This window comes from Triturus cristatus, chromosome 4_2 (assembly GCF_964204655.1).
Source record: "Triturus cristatus chromosome 4_2, aTriCri1.1, whole genome shotgun sequence".
Taxonomy (NCBI): Eukaryota; Metazoa; Chordata; class Amphibia; order Caudata; family Salamandridae; genus Triturus; species Triturus cristatus.
In genome coordinates, this window is record NC_140586.1 from 654,705,883 (window position 1) to 654,729,434 (window position 23,552).

General features: G+C 47.4%; 1 protein-coding gene across 1 annotated transcript in view; it reads right to left on the reverse strand.

Annotated features, from left to right (window-relative positions):
- Window positions 1-23,552, reverse strand: part of ALG6 (ALG6 alpha-1,3-glucosyltransferase) — a 302,197-nt gene that overhangs the window by 30,413 nt on the left and 248,232 nt on the right. The window contains exon 8 of the mRNA XM_085602411.1: window positions 18,917-19,052. Within this exon, the coding sequence (XP_085458537.1) occupies window positions 18,917-19,052 (136 nt within the window). The remainder of the gene's footprint in view (window positions 1-18,916; window positions 19,053-23,552) is intronic.

Here is a 23,552-nt window from a genome sequence, read left to right on the forward strand (position 1 = left end):
CATGCAACAGTTTTGTGCGTTCAAGGTAGAATGACAACGCTCTTTTTGGGTCCAGCCGGTGGGGCCTCTACTCTTCCGTAGACGGATGAGGCAGAGCGTAAAAAGTAGGCAAGGTGATGGACTGGCCTAGATGGAACAGGGTAACTACCTTCAACAAGAAGGATTCTTGGCTTCAAAGGACCAGTTTGTCTGGGAAGAAGGAGATGTATGGAGGGTGAGATGACAATGCCTGTAGTTCACTGACCCTTCGGGCAGATGTAATTGCTACCAGATAGTTTGGTAGTGAGAAGCCTAAGAGGGCAGGCTGAAGTGGCTAAAAGCGAGCACAGATTAGAAAGATAAGAACCAAGTTAAGGTCCTATTGAACCATAATGAACGGAGCGGGAGGAAATAAGTGTTGCAAACCTTCAAGAAACCTATTTACTATAGGGGATTTGAAGAAGGAAGGCTGATCTGGCAGCCGCAAGAAGGCGGAGATGGCTGACAAATAACCCTTCAACGTACCCAATACAGAACCCTGCAGGGCCAGGGTAAGAATAAACACAAGAACTTAGGAAAGGGTTGCAGATAAAGGGTCAACCTGCTTTGCTGTACACTATGCCACCAACTTGCTCCAACGTCTGGTGTATACTGTCTTGGTGGAGGGACGCCAAGCTATCGAGATAAAATTATAGACTTCGGGCAGAAAGTCGGAAGCTGTCAACTGTGGTGGCTCAATCTTCACGCATGAAGGCGGAGTGTTGACGGATTTGGGTGGAGAATCCTTCCGTGCTGCTACAACAGAAGATCCTACCTAAGGGACAGACTGATTGAAATGAAATTGTGATTTATAAAGCGTACTAATACCCATGGGTGTTTGGAGGACCGGTGGCCATGGTCATCAGCTCAAGATCGATGTACGGAGTCGCAAGAATAACCTAGGCCCGGTTGTTTCTGATCTTCTTGAAACATCTGGGCAGAGTAGTATGAGCAGAAAGGCGTACAGGAGGCTGGAGATCCACTAGAGACGAAAAGCGTCTCAAAGAAAGAGCCGCCTTGGAGACTTCAGCACACAGAACTGCTGACATTGCACGTTCTCTGTGGTGGTGAACAGATCTAACCAAGGCACTCCCGCCTGCTGAAAGAGACCTTGCACCACCTCCAGGTGGAGACGCCATTTGTGATCCACTAGGCCTCTTTGGCTGAGTTTCTCCGCTCTGGTGTTCAGAGAGCCCATTAGGTGCTGAGCCCTGACTTTCCATCCATATCCAGAGGCGTAAGGCCTCTTAACAAAGGGTCCACAACCCCACCCTGTTACTTGGGGTACCATTTTGTTGTCCCTGAACACCTGCACTAGCCTTCCCCTAATGGAGGGTAGAAAGGTTTTCAATGCGAGCCGGATCGCTGAGAGCTCCAGCAGGTTGATGTGGAGTCCGAACTATGCCAGTGACCAGAGTCCTCTGATCCCCACCTCTCCCAGATGGCTGCCCCAGCCCAGGAGTGACATACGTCACTACTGTCAGACCTGGTTGGGAAAGGGAGAGGGGTCTGCCACTGACCCAATCGCGGTTCGTTAACCACCACTGCAGATCTTTTGCAGTGCCCTCCGAGATCTGGACCATGTTGGAGAGATTCCGCTTATGCTATGCCCACTGGAACATCAGGTCCCACAGCAGAGCCTACATATGCCAGTGGGCATGTGTCACAAGCAGGATGCAGGAAGCCATGAGGCCCAGTAGCCTCGGATTCAATCACACTGAAATCCAGGATAAAGCCTGAAACATCTGTATCATAGCCTGAGTATGCTGGATTGGACGTTCGGAGGAATAAAAGCAAAACTGCACTGTATCCAGAACAGCTCAGATGAGAAGGGGTCAGGTGAGACTTCTGCATGTTGATAGTGAACAACAGCGAGTGCAGGAAGTCCTCCGTAGTCTGGAAGAGGGAAACAACGGCGTGGGGTGGGCCCGCCTTCAACAGCCAGTCGTTGAGATAAGGGAAGACTGGCACCCCTGAACTCTACAGATGAGCTGCAACCACCACCATCACCTTGGTGAATACCCGAGGGGCACTGGTAAGGCCAAAGGGGAGTACAGTGAAGTGAAAATGCTTGTGGCCTACTGTGAACTACAAGCAGCGTCTGTGGGAAGGCAGGACGGGAATGTGGAACTACGCATCCTATAAGTCCAATGCTACTATCCAGTCTCCCAAGTCCAGGGCAGACAGGACTTCAATCAATCAATCAATCATGGGTTTGTTGAGCGTGACTACTCACCCGTAAGGGTCTCAAGGCGCTGGGGGGGTCGGGGAAGGAATTTCTCCTTTTTCAGAAAGAAATTGAAAGGGCGGAGGTCTAGGCTATGACAAAGACCTCTGTTCTTCTTGGGCACCAAAAGTACCGGGAATAACAGTCAGTCAGTCAAAAGCTTTAATATCGGCTGAAAACCATAAAAGCACATATATACAATAATTGAAATACGAACATAACATTATACACAACAATGCTGGACGCTCAAAATACAGACATTACTCCTAAAATGGCTTAAAATAGAATATTAAAAACGTAATAAAATCCTATAGCTATTAAAATAGAAAAATAGGTCAGTCCCAGCGCTGGATAATGTTAAGGGTACCTTCTTAATTACAATAATTACAGTGGCTCAATTCGGACAATTTAACTTTTTGAAATTTTTTTGGGGAACTTCTTTTTTATTAACTGTGCTCAGACCATCAAACAATACAGGACATTTAGCACGATACATGCGGTGAATTACCCATCCTCTGGACAATGACCGGCCTTCGAGGCCACAAATGAGACAAGTAACAATACCTGTTAGGGCCCTAGTCCTCTCCCCGTCTGCCTGTATTTCCGCCATGGTCCCCATACCTTACGCCATTTTTTGGTGCAACCTCTGCTTTTGTAGATAGTTTCTTCGGCCCTCTAAGTCCCGTACCCATTGGTCCCATTGGGGCGGGGCCCGCGAGCCCCAATCCCTCGCGATATTCCTCTTCACCACCCCTGCCGCTAGGGCCAGCCAAATCTCCTTGTGTCTAGTCCAGTCAGAGTCGCTCCTAATCATTAGTAGCAGCCACCGCGGCTCCAGCGGGACCACTGAGCCCACCACTGCCGTCATTACGTCAGCTACCTTGGTCCAAAACGGAACTATCTGCGGGCACTCCCATAGAGTGTGATAGAAGGTGCCCTCCTCCCCACATCCCCTTACACAAAGGGCCGATCGGCTCCTCCCCCAGGCGTACAGATGGGTGCAGGGATAGTATACTCAGTGCAGAATCTTAAGCTGTACTAACCGGAACCTACACGGATTGCAATCTCCCTTGGGCTCTGTAGGGCGTCTTGCCAGTCTGCGTCCTCCAGTTCACCTATGTCCCCCACCCATTTCTCCCGCAATGTCACCAGGGGGTCCGTCATGTTATTGATGAGTTTGCGGTATATTGTGGAGGTGGGTTTTCCCGCTATCGGGTCCAGGAGCAGCCTATCCTCCAGAGGGGAATACTCTGGAATGGACGTGCCGCACCGTATGTGAGTCCGCAGGGCGTGAGTAAGGCGTAGGTAGTGGTAGTATTGGGAGTCATGTAGATCATACTCTTTTTTAAGGTAGGAAAAAAGCCGCGGAGCGTCTCCCTTCCAAACGTCCCCCAGGTATGCGATTCCTATGAGTCTCCAGCCCCGGAACCCTGTCAAGCGAGTCACATCCAACAGCTGGTTCCCGTGCCATAGAGGGGTTCTTCCAGTCAGGGAACCCGACCACCCCAAGTATTTATTGGCCTCCCTCCAACATTGAATCACCACTCTAGTGTGTGTCGGCCAATCCCTACCCTGTTTACGGGCTTACAACAGGGGCTCGCAATTACCGTTCGGCATTGCCCATCGATCCACTCTGTAGGCCGGTTCTGACCGATCCGCGAAGACCCAGTCGTTTACCACCTGTAACTGGGAGGCCCAGTAATAGAGCCTGACGTTCGGATGGGCCAGCCCCCCATCAAAGACCCCCCTCGTCAGCTTGGGCAGCGATATCCTGGGACTGCCACCCTCCCAGAGCAGGACACGTAGATCCTGTGCTATCTTCTTAAACACTCCCGCCGGTATCGGATAAGGCGTGTTTTGCAGGATGTAGAGCAAGCGCGGCAATGCGAGCATTTTAAACATTGCCGCCCTACCCATCAGGGAGAGAAGCAGCGACCTCCAGTGATGCACGTCAGTTTTAAGACGCGATAGTTGGGGTTCCAGGTTCCTGGCAAAGAACTCCGCCCTGTCTCGTGTGATGTAAAGACCCAGGTATGTAAATCCGTCCACGGCGATGGAAGCGGGACACCGGGTCGGGACTCTCGGTGGAGGGCCCGAGAGCGGGAAGATCACTGACTTTCCCCAATTGATCGCGTAGCCCGAGTAGCTACCGGACAATTCAAAGAGCTGTAGCACCTGTGCAATCGAGTGGTAAGGCCTGGCCATGTATAACACAATATCATTAGCGTATAAAGAAATACGCTCCTCCCACTTATCGCTCAATGCCAGGCCCCAGAACGACCTATCCCTCCTAATCCAGTGTGCCAGCAGTTCCAGGGCTAATGCGAAGAGGAGGGGGGATAGAGGACACCCCTGCCTGGTGCCTCTTCGTAGCGGAAAGGCTCTAGACACCACCCCGTTCACTCTCACCCTCGCCATTGGTTGTTCGTACAAGAGCCGGACCCAACTACAGAATACGGGACCAAATCCCAGCCTCTGGAGCACCATAAACAGATAGGGCCATTCGATGCCATCAATGCTGTCTGGGTGGCCCCCACCTCCCCTGTCATGTAGAGCACTCCGAAGAGGCGCCGTAAGTTGTGTCGGGTACTCCTATGGGGCATGAACCCGGACTGGTCAACGTGCACCAAATCTGGCAGAACCGATAGCAGCCTATCTGCCAGGGCCTTAGGCAATACCTTAGGTTCTACATTTATGAGTGAGATCGGCCGGTAGGACGAGCAAAGATCGGCTGGTTTGCCCGCTTTGTGGATCACGACTATCGTGGCCTCTCGTTGGTCGGGCGGAAGCCTGCCCACCTCTCGCGCTTCCTGGTACATCCGGAGGAGCGGGTCCGTGATAATACTGGACTGTCGCTTGAACAGCTCCACCGGGAGGCCATTGGGTCCCTGCGCCTTCCCAGACTGAAGGGAATCGAGGGCCCCTCCTATTTCCTCCACCGTGAAGTCTGCCTCCAGTCGGTCTCTTTGTTCAGTCGACAAAGTGGGGAGCGCAAAGTCCTGCAAGAATTCCGCGCACTCCTGTTCCGTGCAGGTGCATAAGGGGGTGTATACCCCATCGTAATGGGATGCAAAGGCCTCCGCAATCTCCGCACTCTGGGAGACCAAGGAGCCCGCAGGGTTGCGCACCTCGGCAACCCATGAGCGCTCCCTATCTCTTCGCCAATAGCTTGAGAGCCTTATCTCCAACATCGTAGAGTCTATGCTGGGTTGCGATAGAGTAGGCTCTCACCTCTCCCTCCGCTAGTGCTCGGAGCTCCTTCTGTTTGAGAGCCAACTGGTGACCGGCCTCCAACGCAGGCGACGCACCGGCCCCTCTCTCCATCTCCTCAATCTCCCCCTCCAGCCGGGTAGCCTGCAGGGACTCTTCTTTCTTTTTTGCCCCTATCAGTGCCTGGGCCTGACCCCTCAGCACGGTCTTGAAGGCCTCCCAGAGCGTGATGCAAGACTCCACCGACCCCTTATTTTCTCCGAAATACAGCTGGGAGCCCTCGCGGAGCCGAGCACTGATAGAATCGTCTCGGATGTGCCACGGGTCCACCCTCGGAAAGGTGGCCCTGTTAATTAGCGGCCCTGTAATCGTCACCCCCACCGGTGAGTGGTCAGAAATCCCCCGGGCTAGGATGCGAGGCTCCGGAAAGTCGCCCAACTGGGCGGAATTCGTGAAAAAGTGGTCCAACCGTGAAAAGGACCCATGTCGAGCCGAAAAAAAATGTGTATTGTCGTTGTGTGGGGTGATACGTACGCCATATGTCACTGAGCCCCAATGAAGAGATGAAGTCCCGCAGCCCATACTCTCCCCCGGGACTCCACCCCTCGCTCGATCGGTCCAAATTAGCGTCCATTACGGCATTGGTGTCCCCACCCAGCAGGAGGGTACCCCATGGGAGGCCAGTCAGGAAAGAACCCAGTCGCGTGTATGTTGAGGAGTGGAGTCCAGGCGGGACGTAGCAGGATCCCAGTACTATGGTTCGGCCCTCCCACCTGCCTGCCACTGCGACCAAATACCCCAAGTCATCTACCCAGGTGCCCGATATTACTAGGGGCAGGGCATTGCGGATTAGGATGCCCACACCTCTGGACCCCGACATGAACCCCGAGTGGGCCACCATTTTATACCCAAACCTGTCGAGGGCCCTGCATCTATTGCCTCGCAGGTGCGTCTCCTGAAGCAGGACGACATCCGGCGAGTGACGTTTCAGATATTGGAGGACTAACGTCCGTTTTATTTTGTTTCCCAACCCATTGACGTTCCACGTCCAAACTGTAATACGTGACTGATTACCCATCATCGACATCAGGTTCACCACTGATTTGAGCACTAATGTCCCCCTGTGGCCCCTCTGGGCCAATTCGGCCTATGATGAAACTGTGATGGTCTCGAGCATAACTCACCCCTGAAACAATAACTCTCCCCCCTCAGTAACTCCCCCCTCCCTGCCTGGTGGGTACCCAACCTCCCACCCTATGAACGTGCAGAGCGCCTGTCGTCCCTTTTGCCCCATATCAAAGCTGAAAAGGAAACATGTGCCTGCAGCCAGCAAAGAAGGCCATGCATAATTGATGGACGTTACACCCTGCATAATAACCATTAACTAGTAGCCCCCGGTCAATCCCCCAGTCCCCCCCGCCGATGTAAATACATGTCCCAACCAGCTTGTCCAGTGCGCCAGGCATGTCCCAGGTGGGCAAGGAAGTAAAGCCCCTCGAGGCCGGCAGCAACGCCAACCTACCGCCTCGCAGGCCCCAGGACCTTGATATACTGCCCAGTCCCCATCATCCAGGCCCACTAGGGGCACTGTCGTTGTTCTCTATACCGTGGGTGTCCTTTGGCATCGCCTCCCGTCTCGGCGAGGTCAGTCCAGATCTGCGCCGGCTCCCGCTCCTGCTCACTGACCGCCATCCCTCCAGCCAGTCACTGGCTTCTTCAGGCGACTCGAAAAAATAGGACTTGCTGCCACTAGGATCTTGAGACAAGCAGGAAAGAGCATCATGTACTTTACACCTTGCTCCTGGAGAGCTCTCTTCACACCTTCAAAGGGTCGGCGGAGGCGCTGCACGTGGAGAGTGAAGTCAGGGAAGAAACGGATGATGGCTTTATCCAGCTGAAGATCCCCAGCCACCCTCGACGCCTGCAGAATGGCACCTCGGTCCCTATAGTTCAGGATCCGGGCGATGATTGTACGTGGCGGGGCCCGCGGCTTAGGCTTGCCTCCCAGTGCTCGATGGGCCCGTTCAACGGAGAAGAAATTGGAGAGTCGTTTCGGTTTCAGGTGATTAAGGATTAAGTCCTCAACGAACCAGTCTGTGGATTGCCCCTCCATTCCTTCTGGAACCCCCACTATACAGATGTTGTTCCGCCGTGCTCGACCTTCCTGGTGCTCCAGCCGGGCCTGAATGGCGGACTGGTTCCTCGTTAGGGCGGCCACTTGGTCTTCCAGCCTCTTTGTTTTGGACTGAAGACTGTCTATCCCGGTTTCCGCCGCCGTGACCTTTTCGGACATCTTACGAAAGTCGGCCCGCAGGAGGTTGACCTCCTCCGTGACAGAGTCCAGCTTGGGTTCCAAGGTGCCCCGCAAGTCTCTGATCGCGCCCATCATGTCCCTGAGCGACGGGTCTGGACCGCCGTCTACTGGTTCCCTTTGGGGACTGCCACCGGGGGTTCCATGCTCCCTGCCCACCGCCACCGTGTATTTATCGATATGGTTGGACTGTCCTTGCCCTGGCGGTCTCGTGCGGCCCATGCTGGTGTGGTCGTCCGCTCCGGCGCGCAGTCGTGGGTGTCCCACACGCCCTTCTCAGATGCCCGGGAATGGGGCCCGAATCCGTCCAATTACTGCGTGCTCTGGAAAATTCCACCACAACAGGCCCACTTGGAGCCCCCCCGAAACCACAGGGGGCCCCCCGCCGTCACCCCAGCCGCCTCGCACCTGTTGTCTCGTGCTCAACTTTTTAAAATTTTGACGCCTCTTGCGCACCACATAGAGAAGAGGTATCTGGAGGAAGTAAACACAATCAAGGGGGTAGTATCATATTTTAGAATTCGAAATACCTCCCTATGATCCCGGAGGCCCCTAGTCTTACATAGTGGGACGATCCATTTAGCTCTGGCCTTAGAGTAGAAAGGGCACAAGAGCTCGGTACATGGGGAACATTAGACCACTTGTTTGTCACAGTCCGCACTGGAAGTGTTCCATGTCCAAATTGGACATGTAACTTCTTTGCCAGTAAGGGCTGGATATCGTCCAGGAGTTTCTCAAATAAATAGTTTTCCTTGACCTCCAGAAATCTATTGGTCAACCTACCCAAAAATGGATTTGATGTTATAAGAACCATGCGATATTGCTTGAGTGCGGCGACCAACGACCTGACTTGGTGGTCAGGGCACAAGTTTCCTCGGGGAAAAGCCACATGTCTCCCCTACCCAATGCATAACAGAGCTGCTTAACGTGTTTTAGCCAGGGGATTTTTCCCAGACCCCTTATGGTCAAAAAATCCCTTAGGTCCTCCCTAAAACTCAGAAGCTCTGGGGTAGACCAGAGTCGCCTCCAGTACAGCAAAGGGCGATTTTAGGTGATCTCCTGTATGGGGGCCAAACCTAGACCTACTGTGAACTACAAGCAGCGTCTGTGGGTAGGCAGGACGGGAATGTGGAACTACGCATCCTATAAGTCCAATGCTACTATCCAGTCTCTCAAGTCCAAGGCAGACAGGACTTCAATCAATCAATCAATCAATCAATCATGGGTTTGTTGAGTGTGACTATTCACCCGTAAGGGTCTCAAGGCGCTGGGGGTGCGGGGGAAGGAATTTCTCCTTTTTCAGAAAGAAATTGAAAGGGCGGAGGTCTAGGCTATGACAAAGACCTCTGTTCTTCTTGGGCACCAAAAGTACAGGGAATAACAAACATGACCTACTTCTGGTGTCAACAGTCTCTCTATGGCTTCCAGACAGCTGCCACTTCCGGGCGGAGTAAAGAGGTGTGGTCCTCAGTCAGCCTGTCACAAGTGGGTGGCACTGGTGGCAGGGGTAGCCATGAAAGGGAGGGCGTAGCCCTATTGACAATCTGGAGAACCCAGTGGCTGGATGTTATCGACCTCCACTGGTGCAGGTGATGGCATATCCTGCCTCCCAGTGGATGCCCATGATGGTCGGAGGGTAAACTAAAGAGGCTTGGATGCTGCTGGTGCCGGGGGAGTTGAGGTGGTGGACTAGTCAGACATCTGGCTGCCTGACCCACCAAGTTTGTGAGTACCGCATCCTCAGCCACACAAGGGCTGGGAAACTTGCGTGCCTTGGTGGCTGGGTAGGTACAGATGTGGCTGGAATCTAATTCCGTGGCCACGAAAGGAGAGAAGGGCAAATTGGGATTGGCGAGGGGCATGAAAAGGCCCAAGGACCTGGCCTCAGCTCTACTGTCCTTGAAATGCTCTAGCGCTGAGTCTGCCTTGTTGCCAAACAGATGAGAGCCATCAAAGGGTATGTCCCTTAGCGAGGCCTTGACATTCCCCGAAAAGCCAGTGGTTCTCAACCAGGCATGGCACCTAAGGGCCACCTACGATAAAACTGCTATGCCTAGTAAGTCGGTTGTATCCAGCCCACAGTGTATGGCGAACTTAGCTGCGTCCCTCCTGTAAGCAGTAGCTTGGGAGATTTTGTCCCGGGCCTCCTCCGAGACCATAGACAGCACCTGCACAATTGAGCCCCAGAGCAAATGGAAGTATCGGCCCAAAAGATGTGGTGTTCACCGACCGCACTGCTACACTGGCGGAAAATAACATCTTCTTTCCCAAGGTATCAAGCTTCTTGTTTTTTGTGTCTGGTGGAGTGGTAGAGAATGCACCAGGATTTACTCTGGAAGTGAAGGCTTAGACCACCAAGCTCTCTGGGATGGGTTGCTGGGTGAGGAAAATGGGGTCTCCTGGAGCAGGGCGATGGTGGCAAGCAACTGTCCTATTCACAAGAGCCCCTGTGCAGGTCTTGGGCCAGACTATGAGTAGGACGCCCTTAGGGGCTTCAGTAAATGTGACAAGAGGTTCAAAAGGAGCGACTCATGACTGAAGCATCTCAGTCAAGACGTTCATCTTTACAGCCACGCAGGGCAGCTAAACGTCCAGGACCTCAGCCCCCTCACCTCACCACCAGAGCAAATGAGGCTCCCTTCTCCGTAGCAATGGTAGAAGGAGAAACCAAGCCAGTATCTGGGGATGCATTCAGTCCTCTGGCATGCACCAATTCCTCACACCAGGTCTTATCTGTGACATCTAAGGGCTGGTATTCATCAGGGTCCGGTGGCCTGTCCCAGTCAATCCCAAGTGCTATCCATAGGAATAGTTTTAAACACAGTGGTCCCTAAACAGGGTAAATGCTCATGAGAAGGATAAGTATAGACTCAGAGTCCCTACTATATTTGAAGCTGTCCAGCCGGCCAGAAATACTTTTAATCTTTTAAATTCAACAAAACCAGGAGATGCCTTATTGAAGACGCCTTAATTCCTGCGCTCCCTATCAACGAGGTCCATCCAGTATTCTGACTGTTGTAACCTTGGACGCAGTTCACAGTACCCGTCACGATTTTTATCAAGAATTTATTAACGAACCTCCATCCAGGGTCCTCGGTGCCCTTTGGCTCTCCAGGCACAGTCGACAGGATCCCTCCCACCCTGCTGCTGTCCTAATCAGTGGCTCCTACTTGGATATAGGCAGTTGTATTCAGGCATGTAATGTAATGTCCTGATGATGATCCCAAAATTGTTGAAAGGGATCAAAACGTTGTTGACTTAGTGTACACCATATACACTTCTCTATTAAGTATTACTAATGTGTTACGGTGTCTTATCGCATTCCTGTTTGTGTAATTTGAATATGTAATATGCAAACAAGTCGCTCTGCCAGAGCCTTCCTTGTCTTTCTATTCTGTATTTTTGTTCCTTTTTGCACATTTAGTAGGATGCAGGCTTGTCTCCCACTTTACTGGTTTTGTTGAATTTTATAAAATTAAAAGTATTTCTGTCTGGCTGGACAGCTTCAAATATAGTACTGACTCTGAGTCTGTATTTATCCTTCTCATAAGCATTTACCCTGTTTAGGGACCACTGTGTTTAAAACTAGTTATTTACCAAGGTCCCTGACCAATTGTATTGGGTTCCCTTGTCCTTCAAAGCAGCCATAGGAATAGGTCACAGGCTTCAGCCTTGATTGAATGCCTCCAGTCGGCGTCTGGCGAAGCCCATTTGGCTCCGTGTCGGAGTCGGGATTAATATAGGGAAGGGGTCACCGGCACCACTGGGAACGTTGGCAGTGAGGCCAGCACTGGCGAAGGTCGAGGTGGCTTGACCAGCATCAGTCTGGATCCGTTCATCGATCCAAGCTGCCAGACTTGTGCCAGGGCTGAACCTGCCGGCGGAAGACCAATAGGAGCTACTTCTGAGCCCACAAGGCCCAAAGATGCTTCCTTCAGGAGGGACAGGTCCCCCAAAAAGTAGGCGCATTGCCTGGGCAGTTCCCATGCCGGTTTCGGAAACAGTAAGCCAGTAAGTCTACACTGGTCAAGTGATGATTTAAAAAGTCTAAATAGGTTCGGCAGACTGGCAGGATGTTTTAGCCATAACCTGGCTAGGGGATCGCCTACTTGCCCCACATTATGTCCCAGGTGCAAAGTTATGCTTTCAGAATTGTTATATCAGCAAATTCTCTCACAAGTCCAACCTAGTCCGGTTCGTACAGGCATGCTACAATTACAGGGACTGAAGTGCATTCTGTTGAATGCCAGATCCCTGGTAAAGCATAGTATAGAATGTGCTAGATTAATAGAGGAAAAGGGCATAATGGTTGCCTTTATTACAGAGTCATGGAAGGAAGAGGCATCTGGTCCAGATTTGGTCAAGGCTACGCCCCCTGGCTATGCATGTTATACTTTAAATAGGCCTTCTAGGAGAGGTGGGGGGCTTGCTGTTATTTATCATTCTACCATTAAGGCAACCTTTGAAAATGCTTCCATCTTAGACTGTGAGGCACTTGAATTCTGTGTATATTACTCCCACCAGGCTACTTTTACGGGAATTCTCCCATATAGACCACCAGGCCCTAGGATGCCTTTTTTAACGTCAGTGGGAAATCTGCTTGAAAGAGGTATCTGTGCTAGCTCTTTTACTATGCTGGGAGATTTTAATTTCTATCTAGAGGTCCCAGCCGACCCTGATACAGCGAATCTTTTGAAATTTATGCAAAGTGTGAACCTTGATCAACGGGTTGTCAGCCCTACCCACACTGCAGGGCATACCCTAGATGGGATTTTTTCAAGTAACCCGCAACTTTCGTTTACAGGCCTACTTCCCTTGGTCTGGTCTGACCATGTGGCGGTTTGCTTCGAGTTGGCATTCCCCAGTCAACATGAGGAGAATAAATTGGCAAAGAAGCAAGTGACATTTAGAGCATGGAATAGAATTGAGGCTAAAGAGTTAGAAAATCTATTGAACGCTACTCTTCCACATTTATCAATAGACATAGAAGAGGCGACCACCCAATACTCTAAATGGCTTGAGGCAGCCGGTGACAAGTTAGCGCCGAAAAAACTATTATATTCTAATAGAGGACAGCCTTCTGCTCCATGGTATGGACAGGAATTAAAAGATCTTAAACTGAAATGCAAGTTATTAGAGAGGAAGTGGAGAAAAGGATATAAAGCCTTGGAGAAAGAGGCATATAGATTAAATTTAGTGGCCTATAAACATGCTCTCCAAGCAGCTAAGAAAACATTCTTCGCCAATCGAATAAACTCTGCTACAAATTCAGCCAAAGAACTTTTTAAAATAGTAATCAGCCTTGCATACCCGGGCCCTCCCAGCATCCCCTCGAGCCAGGAGCTCTGTGATACAATAGCTAAATTCTTTTACAGTAAGGTGAAGGCTATTTTCACTTCATTTAACGGCCCTACAACAGATGTGAAACTAGATGTTAAAGAGAGGTACAAATTACGTGTAGGTTCATACCTTAGTTTAGATGAATTTGCACCTCTTCTTATTAGTGATACCTATAAGTTATTGATGTCCACTAAATCAGGTTCTCCTTATGATCCATGTCCAGTAGCAGCCTTAAAACTTGCCCCAGAACCAATTACGATATCATTGACCACGATCATAAATGCCATGTTTAGGCAAGTATATTTCCCGAAAGCCTGGAAATCAGCATCAATCCTGCCGCTACTTAAGAAACCTAACCTAAACCCGAAGGATCCTAATAACTTTCGACCCATTTCGCGTATCCCTTTGCCAGCTAAACTAGCCGAGAAAAGTATGAATGCACAACTTACTACATACTTACTGGAAGCTCAGGTATTGGATCCAACTCAATACGGGTTTAGAGCGGGATATAGTACCGAGTCCGCGTTGTTAAAATCTACAGAGGAAATTAGGATTGCATTAGATCAGGGAGGCAAGGCCGCAATGATCGTGCTTGATCTGTCGGTGGCCTTCGACACAGTCCATCACGATTTGTTGATGGACCGGTTGTGGGAATGTGGAGTACAAGGCAAAGCATGGGAACTCTTGAAGTCTTTCCTCTCAGACAGAAAACAGACAGTGTCTCTCGGCACTTTCTGCTCTAAACCGTTTTCACTGCCTTGCGGGGTCCCACAAGGTTCCTCGCTCAGTCCAACATTGTTTAACGTTTATGTGTCCTCTCTTGCCCCTTTGATCAGGTCATTTGGATTTGATCTTACATCTTATGCGGATGACACTCAGATTGTGGTGTCTCTGCAACCAGGGCAAGAGAGGGGGACAGAATTACGTTTTCATGATTGTATGGACGCAGTGGGTATATGGATGTCCCAGAACTGCTTAAAACTCAACTCAAGCAAGACGGAGGTCATTTTGTTTAGTAACGATCCCAAGTTCTGGACCCCAAGTTGGTGGCCGGTTTCACTGGGCTCACTTCCAACCCCCTCCAGGAAAGTAAAGAATCTGGGAGTTTTGATTGATGATAGGCTCCAATTTGAAGATCAAGTCAATTCCGTTGTCTCGGCTACTACATTTGTCTTGAGAACCTGTAAGAAGATTTTACAGTATCTTCCTAAGGAAAATCAACGCACAATAGTGACTGCATTGACTGTGACCAGGCTGGACTATATATCCAGGAGCGTCTGTTGCATAGATTACAACTTCTTCAAAACTCGGCAGCCAGATTACTTACAGGGACACCTAAATTTGCCTCCGTTTCCGGTGACATTTGAAGACTCCACTGGCTGCCTGTCAAGAAACAGGTGCAGTTTAAGTCACTTTGCACCGTGTTTAAAGCTCTTTATGAGAATAGCCCAGAACATCTAAAGCAGCAGTTTCAGTGGTATGTACCTAATAGACCATTGCGATCCCTAGGAGCTAAACTGGTAGCAGTTCCAGCCTTTAAAAAAACTGGCTGGGGAGGCAGGAGCTTTCGGGTGGGGGCAGCCAAAGCTTGGAATGCTCTCCCGTTTCAACTTCGTAATAACATGGATCTCATGGTTTTTAGGAAAGCCTTAAAAACCTGGATGTTTAATGTGTAATATGTGGCTACTTTCGGTGAGCTTTTTCTTCGGGAGGTTCGTTGTAGATAGCGCCAAGACACCTTCGGGTAACAGTTTGCGCTTTAGAAATATTTTAACATAACATAACATAACATAACATACAATTCTCAGAGTTGGTTGGGGTTGCTCTGGCTGCTGGAAACACAGAGTTGTGGAGATGGCACAGGCTCAACCACAGAGTCAGGCCTCCCTTCTCTAGCCAGACAACTGCGATGGAAGGGGCAAAGTTGAAGACCTCTTCAACTTCTTGTTTTTTTTTAGCTTGTAGGACTCACCTGAACGTCCGGACAACTTTGACTGTGAGTGGCTCTGCAACTGATCCTGGGACCTTCCTCTCTACCGGGATCAAGACCGCAGCGGCGCCACACATCGAGTGACGCTTAAGCCCTTGAGGGACTGCTCCCTCAAGGCCTTGGGGTGCACGACAATCGATGCAGGTCTTGGCATCGTGGCCTCACTCAAGGCACCAGAGACAAACAAGTTGTGGGTCTGTCACTGACAATTGCCGGTGACAGGTGCCACAGGGTTTAAAACCAGCCTTCCTCGTGGACATCCCTGCCACACCAGGACAATGTTTCAACAATCTTTGACAAAAGGTCGAGAATATGTCACTCTGAAAGTGACTATGGGCAACGCTTCTCTGGATCTGCAATGATTGGCTCAGAAAGAAAAGAACAGACTTCAATGCGATCGGGTCACACCTATATAGGCATGGTGCAGGTCAATTCCGGCACGGTTGAGACCGCGTGGAGCGGAACAATGTCAACTACTGGCGTGCAGCGGTATTGCTCACGAAAAAAATTCGGATCCAGTCTGACACCTGGCGATACTTCTAAGGTAAAGAATCTGCGGTTAGAACTCTCTATCATGTACATGACTTCTCAATAACATTTCAAGCTTTGTGCATGAAGGAAAAACCACAACTTCGCACAGCCCTTGTCTGAATGTCTCAATAAAAGCGTCAACACCATATACCAGAGTATAATATTGCTTTAGATGCCAATGTTCAATAGTCGTGTGAGAAACTGCAATAGACAGTGCAGACATAATTGGGCAGTCCAAACTTCAAGAGGGAGTGTTTAACTCCTGCTTACATATTAACGCACAAGGTCACTCTAAACAAGCATGTGCAAAGCCTTAGTGGGCCTCTAAAAGTGTAGTTTAATGGGATCTCTTGTTGAAACACAGCCACACTAGTAGAACGTGCTCCGCACATGTTATTGTCAATTAGCATGTTCCTGAAATGTGCCTGGACCGACAGTAGCATGTCTTGCAGTCATCTGTCCACACCAAAAATGTGAAAGTAAAATCCTATAACATTCAAATGTTTTTTTTAGATCTGAGGACACACTATACCTCTGGTCGGTTACATAAGGGATACATTGCTAACATATCTGAGCTTATTTAAACCTTGTTGCTGCAATGACAGAGTTAAACAGTAATAAATCAAGAATTCTAAAGACATTAGCACTTGCGCTGGGATCATTTTCAAAATTAAATTTGTAACCACAGCGATCTTGCTCATGAAACTCAGCCCGCCCACAGCTGCTTGTCACAGCTGTGTAGACATAACATAAAGAACGCCAAGAGCACCAACGAGTAATCCATCTTTCTCAGGCCCCCTCGAGCAGTACAGAACATGCTCTTCAAATCTGCTGAAGATTACAAGTGAGCAGGGGAGTTTGGCAGCGCCAGTAAAGACACAGGCCGCCTAATAGCCAATGAAGGATTGCACACCCCTCAGCATGTGTTGCGCGTCTGTAATTGGGATCCATGTCAAAGGGCCCGTTATAGGCACACCAGGATAAACTTACCGCCACTGCTTGCGTAGACGATTTCTCAGTTTATCCGGATTAACGGGCAAATAAGCCGCCGACCTCTTCAACTTTGAAAATGTGTGGGCTAATATTAGCTACAAAACACACATTTCCTCTCAGCGCTATTTGTTGACACAACGCTTTTTCTAAACACGGAAATCGCTGAAGGTCGTGGGGGAGGGGCTGTTAATAATGCCTGAAAGATAATCACGTTTTTACATTCATATATTGTATTACCCATCTGCCAGCTCTTGGTCTGTCTTTATGGACTGTATTAACCTGCAGAATGGCTGGTAAATACGACGTTTAACTTGCCCGGTGCATATAGGACATGGCCGCCCTGACCCGCAACAGTAACTGCTCTTTGTGTTACAAGTTCCAGTTGTAATTTTCGGAGTCAATACTAAGTATGACTTTTTAACTTGTGTGACACAAGTTTCACATGGCCACGTCTACTCTGCATTGCAGCTGCAATTATCCTTTGTGAAATAATTAGGAATAGCATGTATTTGTGTCTTATTTTGACCGGCCTAGCAACCGTCTTAATCAGTTTTCATTTAGGTTTCCTGTACATTTTATGGATATTTCTGCTTTGCTTCATCATTCATTAAAGTCGGTGAACTAAACATATTTTTGTCATTTTATGTATCAATGTGCCTACATAGCGCTCTGAAACCCGAACAGGTAAAGTTCACGGAATACAAAAAAACTATCAATAAAAGCCAATGAACGCCCCCAGGTCAGATTTCACAACGTTGTGCTGCTTGTGTGTGGGTGGCCTCCAGACGCTTTGTATATCTTGTCTCGGTCTCGCCAGCTCTTGCCAAGGGATGCAAGGGGCAGTATGGCTCGTTCTGCAAGGGGCTTTCACAAGAAGGGTATTTCATTCTGGAGGAAGAGCCTTTCAAATTCAGTGCTATGGAAATAAATGCTTTAGAGCAGAAGTATGTCATATTTTTATAAATATTTCCCTGTTCTGGCTGCATATTCGTTTCTTGTTTTACTTCACATACATCGTCATAAATATCTGGAGAAACGTCTAGAGAATGTATTATGCTCACTCCGTGCGTGCTCTTTGTGCATAACTGGTATGACATGCTTTCAAACTGAAGGGACAACAGTTCTACTGTATTTCTGAACATCTATCTATCTATCTATCTATCTATCTATCTATCTATCTATCTATCTATCTATCTATCTATGGGTTTTAGAACCTAACACACTGCAAGTAAACTCAACATTCGCATACAATAGCAGATTAAAATCAAATAGACTGTCTTGCTAGATTAAACTGTCCAAAAAGTCTACTTACCTGAAGAGGGACAAACGCAAATTGTATTGTATTGAATTTGCATTTATATAGCGCTTACTACCCCGGACGAGGCGTCGAAGCGCTTTTTCGCCGTGTAGCACACTACTCCGGAACCCATAAAGGATTAGTGGTGAATAGTGTAGTGAAAATATGAAAGCAATTTGAGTGGTGGATATGTTAGTCAGTTATTTGGATTGAGAAGAATAGTTGAAAATGGATGCCCTCAAGAAAACTTTGGCCCGAGGTTTCTTAAAAGGTCTTTTCAGATGATTCACCTACAGATATACATTGATTCTGGGCCGAACAGGGCCCGTCAGAGGACACCATTTCACACCCATCAACTTGGATACTCAAAAACTGGTTGCAATTTAAAAGTAATTCTATCTAGTCAAATGAATTACACGTCTAGGCATTCAAATTAATCTAGCCGCATGTGAAGCACTATTAACACAATGACAATTGAAGATATTCTTAAAGACCTGAAAACTGGAGTAAAAACTGGAGTAAGTGGATGCTTTTATTGGAGTTCCTTATTTTTTTGTCTAGGCGATTGTAGCAAGTGAACGTTGTCCCACGGCAGCAATAGGTGTTTTCATTATAAACAGTGAAAAAAAGAAGTACGTAAAGAGCTTGCAATATGCCAATTTTAAATACAACAGTGAGAGGCGAATGGTTTGGAAAAGGGTGCCTAGTAAATTTGTTTTCAGTGGCTTCTGTAAATTCTACATATGTGGACTGAGACTGACATGAAATAAAATAGCATTCCACATGCTCCAAGTGGCTATTAATTGGATATTGCGTCCACAGACAACTGTGCTCGGAAAAGGAAATAAATGTGTACTGAAAAAGTAACATGGGATAATATTTCTATGTTCACTCGTGCTCCTAATAAGAAATTTCTAAAGTAATTGGAAAAGGATCACACAGATGCAGAAGACAAAAAAATCATGACAGTTTACCTTTAAAACATAAAGGAAGACATACCTCAAACAATCCTCGATCAACTGGGAATAGTCTTCGCAGCACCTGAAGTACTTGCTCTACATCCAACAAAAATGGTAACCAACAGAGAGCGAAGGACGCCATCACGGTAGAAGCAATTTTAATGAAAAAGAATAACCTAAAAAACAGAGACAAATTTATTAGAAACATCCATACAGTAAGAAGTCTCTCAATCAAATGAGCGACACATTTGTTTACTTGATCATGCAATGGGTTCATATTCTTAACAGCACACAACTCCTACATACGTAAGGATACTAAAAAGCAGCAACAGGCATTAATCGACACCTTTTCACATAAACAAAAGCCTATGGTTGAAGATATTGCTTGTCACCCACTGCAGAGCAGAAATAGATTCTCGTCATCATTAGATTTTTCAAAAACATTCCATCTTCACTTTGGTTGGCCACAAAATTAACTCCAATAAGTGGTTTAATTGTGACCGGTGTCGCTTTCCCTTTTGTCTTTCAATTCGTATTTTGTTCTCTCCTGGTTGTTGGAAAACATTATTCATGGTGAAGCTGCCAGGTCCTCATCAATTAAAGACAAAAACCCGACAAAATACACTGGCTAAAGATAAAAACATTTTGGGTCCCAAAAATGTAAAAAAAAAAAAGGCACACATTACAATAGCAGTCCCAGGCACTAAAGGGAAATTGTGTGTGTGGATGTGCTCCTTGTGAAAGGGTAACATGCTGTATCTCACAGTAAAGTCAGCCAATGCGTGAAAAACCTGACCCATAGCCCCATAATGCATGCTGGGGTGGGTAGAATAAAAATGTGAATGACACAACAACAGAGTAATGGGTGAAGTCTGGCTGAAAATCCCAGAGGTAAATATGTTATAAACCTAAGTTTAGTAAAAAAACGTTTTGGCTCACACTATAAAAAGAGCACTGGCTGCCAGCCTCTTGCCTTAGTGAATAGTTTTTTTGTAAATCTTTATTACAAATAGATAGAGAGGGTAAGGTTAGATAGAGGGGCTTGCAAGGACAGATGGACAGGCTTGTATACATAGATAGGGGTTAAATAGACAGAGAGGGTAATATAGAGACTGCTGCTTAGATAGAGAGGGTTCACATAGTGAAGGTTGCAGAGATGGAGAGTGTTGCCTAGAGAGACAGAGTAATAACTATAGCGTTGCAAAGAAAAATAGAATTGCATAGATAGACAGAGCAATAGTGTTGCGAAGATACATAGATAGGTGACTAGAGCGAGATAGATAGTCAGAGAGGGATAGATAGACAGGTAGCTAAAGAGACAGGTAGATAGACAGATAGAAAGATAGACAGATAGATAGATAGATAGATAGATAGATAGATAGATAGGAAATTGGAATGAATAGTATAGCTTAATTTAGTAACTTAATAGGCAAATAGCTACACAAGCACGAAATACAAGAGTACTGAATGCAAACTAGAAAGACACATAAGCACGACATACAGCCTAAATTGGGTTACAAGTACAATTGTACCCCTCTATTAAAATACGTACTATCATGCCATACAGGAGTGCAGTTATAAAAGTATTTTGTTGGATGCATACTAAAAAGAGGATAGCTTTATAACTAACAATTTCAAGTAGACACAATCTGATATGGTGTGAAATAACTTCAGTCAGATAAACAAAGACGAGTCTAAAAGGAATTTTTAAAAGCATTAGCAGGAGACAGAAACTGATAAAGCCGCACTATGTCATGTACTTACATCAAAAGCAAAGGGAAGAGCTGGTAGGAAGCATCCTGCTATCACATCAGACTATAAACACAAACTTAACACTAAAGTAATAATAAAGTAAAAACAAAAACACTGACACTGAAGGGAACTACCTTTTGTGTGGTTTGCTCCTTGACACACAGCATAATTCAGTCACTGCAAGTAAAGTTAGTCAGTGGCTGAAGCGGGCTGACCCACTGCTGCATGCTGAATGCTGTAGTGGGCAGGCGCAAATGTGAATGACAACAACAGACCAAAGAATGTACAGAGATAGATGAAAGCCCCTTAAGTAAGTATATTACACATATATTTTTAGTGAAATCAAGAGGTTTTGACAAACCCCAGATGCAAAAACAAGGCAACTGTCTTGACACATAAGATTCCTGTATTTAAGCCATGCTGTATCCTCCAGTGAAATGCTTTGCAAGGATTATGCCGAATGAGCTTAAATCAATGATTGCCTGCAGGGATATGTTACCATTTAAGCAGATGCCCTTTCACAAGATGTTCACCATGCACAGTGCAGTGGCACTCAGACTATTTGCAAGATTATTTTTTTTTCACAGACAAGATGTAAGCAGTTGTGGTCCCCATATACTACAGAGGTGTCAAATGAAACTCCGCTCTCATTGAACAATTTTCTTCATCCATTGCACTAAATCGTTAAGAGGAAATGCCCTCTATTGGAGTACTGGGAGCAAAGGAAGTGATCAAAGCTGTATTTCATAGAATGGCATGGCTTGCTGCCTATTCTCAACATCATGATTCAGTGACAGTAGCCTAAGCCCTGGTGGAATGTGTTCTCAGACTTTCCATGGCTTGCTTCTTGGCCTGCAGATATTGCTGCAGAAAACTATCCACCTCAACAGGGTCTGCCTATGGACAGCCTTCCATTTCTACATAAAAAAGCTGCTCATCCACAGAATGGTACTTGGTACAATCATTGAAAATGATTAAAGCTCCTTTAGGGTCCAGTCAATGAAGCCTCTTCTCCTTTTACAAGGGGTAAAGGAGAGCAAAAAACCCTGGCAGAGTGATAGAATGCCCAACGCAATTGGGAGTCATGATATCTGGTAAGAATGCCTATCGAGTCCTCTGCATCAACTTGTCCATTAAAAAGATGGTGTACGGCGGTGGCACTGAAAGTGCCCGGAGGTCACTCACACGACATGTTGACATAATTGCAATGAGTAAGACGGTCTTCAAAGTTAGGAGACGCAGCAACTATGCATCACCTCGAATGGCATGCACATGAGAAATGTTGAGACCAAGTTAAGATCCCACTGTAGCATCATAAACTGTTTTGGAGGAAATATGTATGTCATACCTGCCTATCAGCTTCACCAAAAAGTTGTTAATCCTACTCACACGAAAGGGCACTTACTAGACCCTATCTTCTCCAACTTGGAGGAATTAGTAGAGGGGAATCCGATCCCAGTACCATGGTCTGACCATTTTCTTATACCATTTTTCTGGACTACCAATTCCACTGTATCCCAGCCTAATTGACCAGCACAAGGTTACAACCCTGGTCCAAACTATCAGTGAAACAATGGACTTTAGAGCTAGAAAAAACAAAACCAGCATCAAATTCTGATGCTATCATCGCTATTGAAAATTTTAACAAATTGATACAAGACTCCCTAGATCTGCTTCTTACCATAAAATCAATCCAGGTGAAAAAAAGGTAGTGACAGAATGGCATGCTACTCTGCAAAACTTCGGGAACTACAACAAACTTGTACGAAGTTAGAAAGAACTTGGAGGAAGGATTTCTCTCCAGACAACAAACTGAAATATAGGGAGGCTATAGAGTTCCCCCTCCTCTGGTGACCCCTGACTCTCCAGGTTCACGCTGCAACAAACTTGCAGATTTTTTCTGCAATAAAATCCAAACTATATACACCTCATTCCCCCAGACTGAGAGCCAACTTTGGGATCCTAGTCTTTACAGCATAGACTCCTATTTGGAAATCATTCCTCTGATGGATAATGAGACACTTGATCGCATCCTGTCTCGGGTGAAGAGCGGATCACCCAAAGATCCAGCACCTTTAACATTTTTGAAACAAGTGGCTGGAACAATTTCCCCTACCGTCCTGGAGTTGATTAACGCTTCTTTTGTATCTGGAGTGATGCCCCCGCCCTGGAATGAAGCAATGGTGAGGGCACTCCCAGCCTGGACCCCGACTCCCCGAAAAATTATCGTCCCATCTCACTTCTCCCAGGGATCAGCAAAATAGCTGAAAAACATGTAAATTCAGTGCTGTCCACCTTTTTAGAGACCAAAAAACTTTTTCACCCATCTCAAACAGGCTTTCGCCCATCACAAGGCACAGACACGGCCCTACTCTCAGTTGTAGAAGAGTCAAAAACAATTGTGGATTCCGGAGACATCACCGTGGTCATACTCCTAGACATCAGCGCAGCCTTCGACACAGTAAACCATCAACTCCTGGTCCATAGACTCAGGAGATTGGGTGTGAGCGGGGTCGGGCTGGCCTGGCTGCAATCCTTCCTGAGTGACAGACTCTTTCAGGTCTTCGACGTTGATGTGGCCTCAAAACTGGTGCCTCTTGGCTGTGGGGGTCCCCAGGGATCATCCCTGAGTCCCACATTGTACAACGTTTATATGAACCTTTAGCGAGTCTGGTGGTGCTGTTTGGGGTACACATAGTGACCTATGCAGATGACACTCAGCTGGTGGTAGGACTCAATCATGCGGACATCGCATCCCTCAACATTCGACAGTGCTTGGAAGAGACTGCTAAATGGACGGATGACTCCTTTTTGAAATTAAATGAGGAAAAATCCAAGTTGATGATCCCGGGGAACCAGTCACCCATTGACTTCAGCACTATATGGCCAAATACACTGGGTCTCGTCCCTACTCCGAAGCCCCA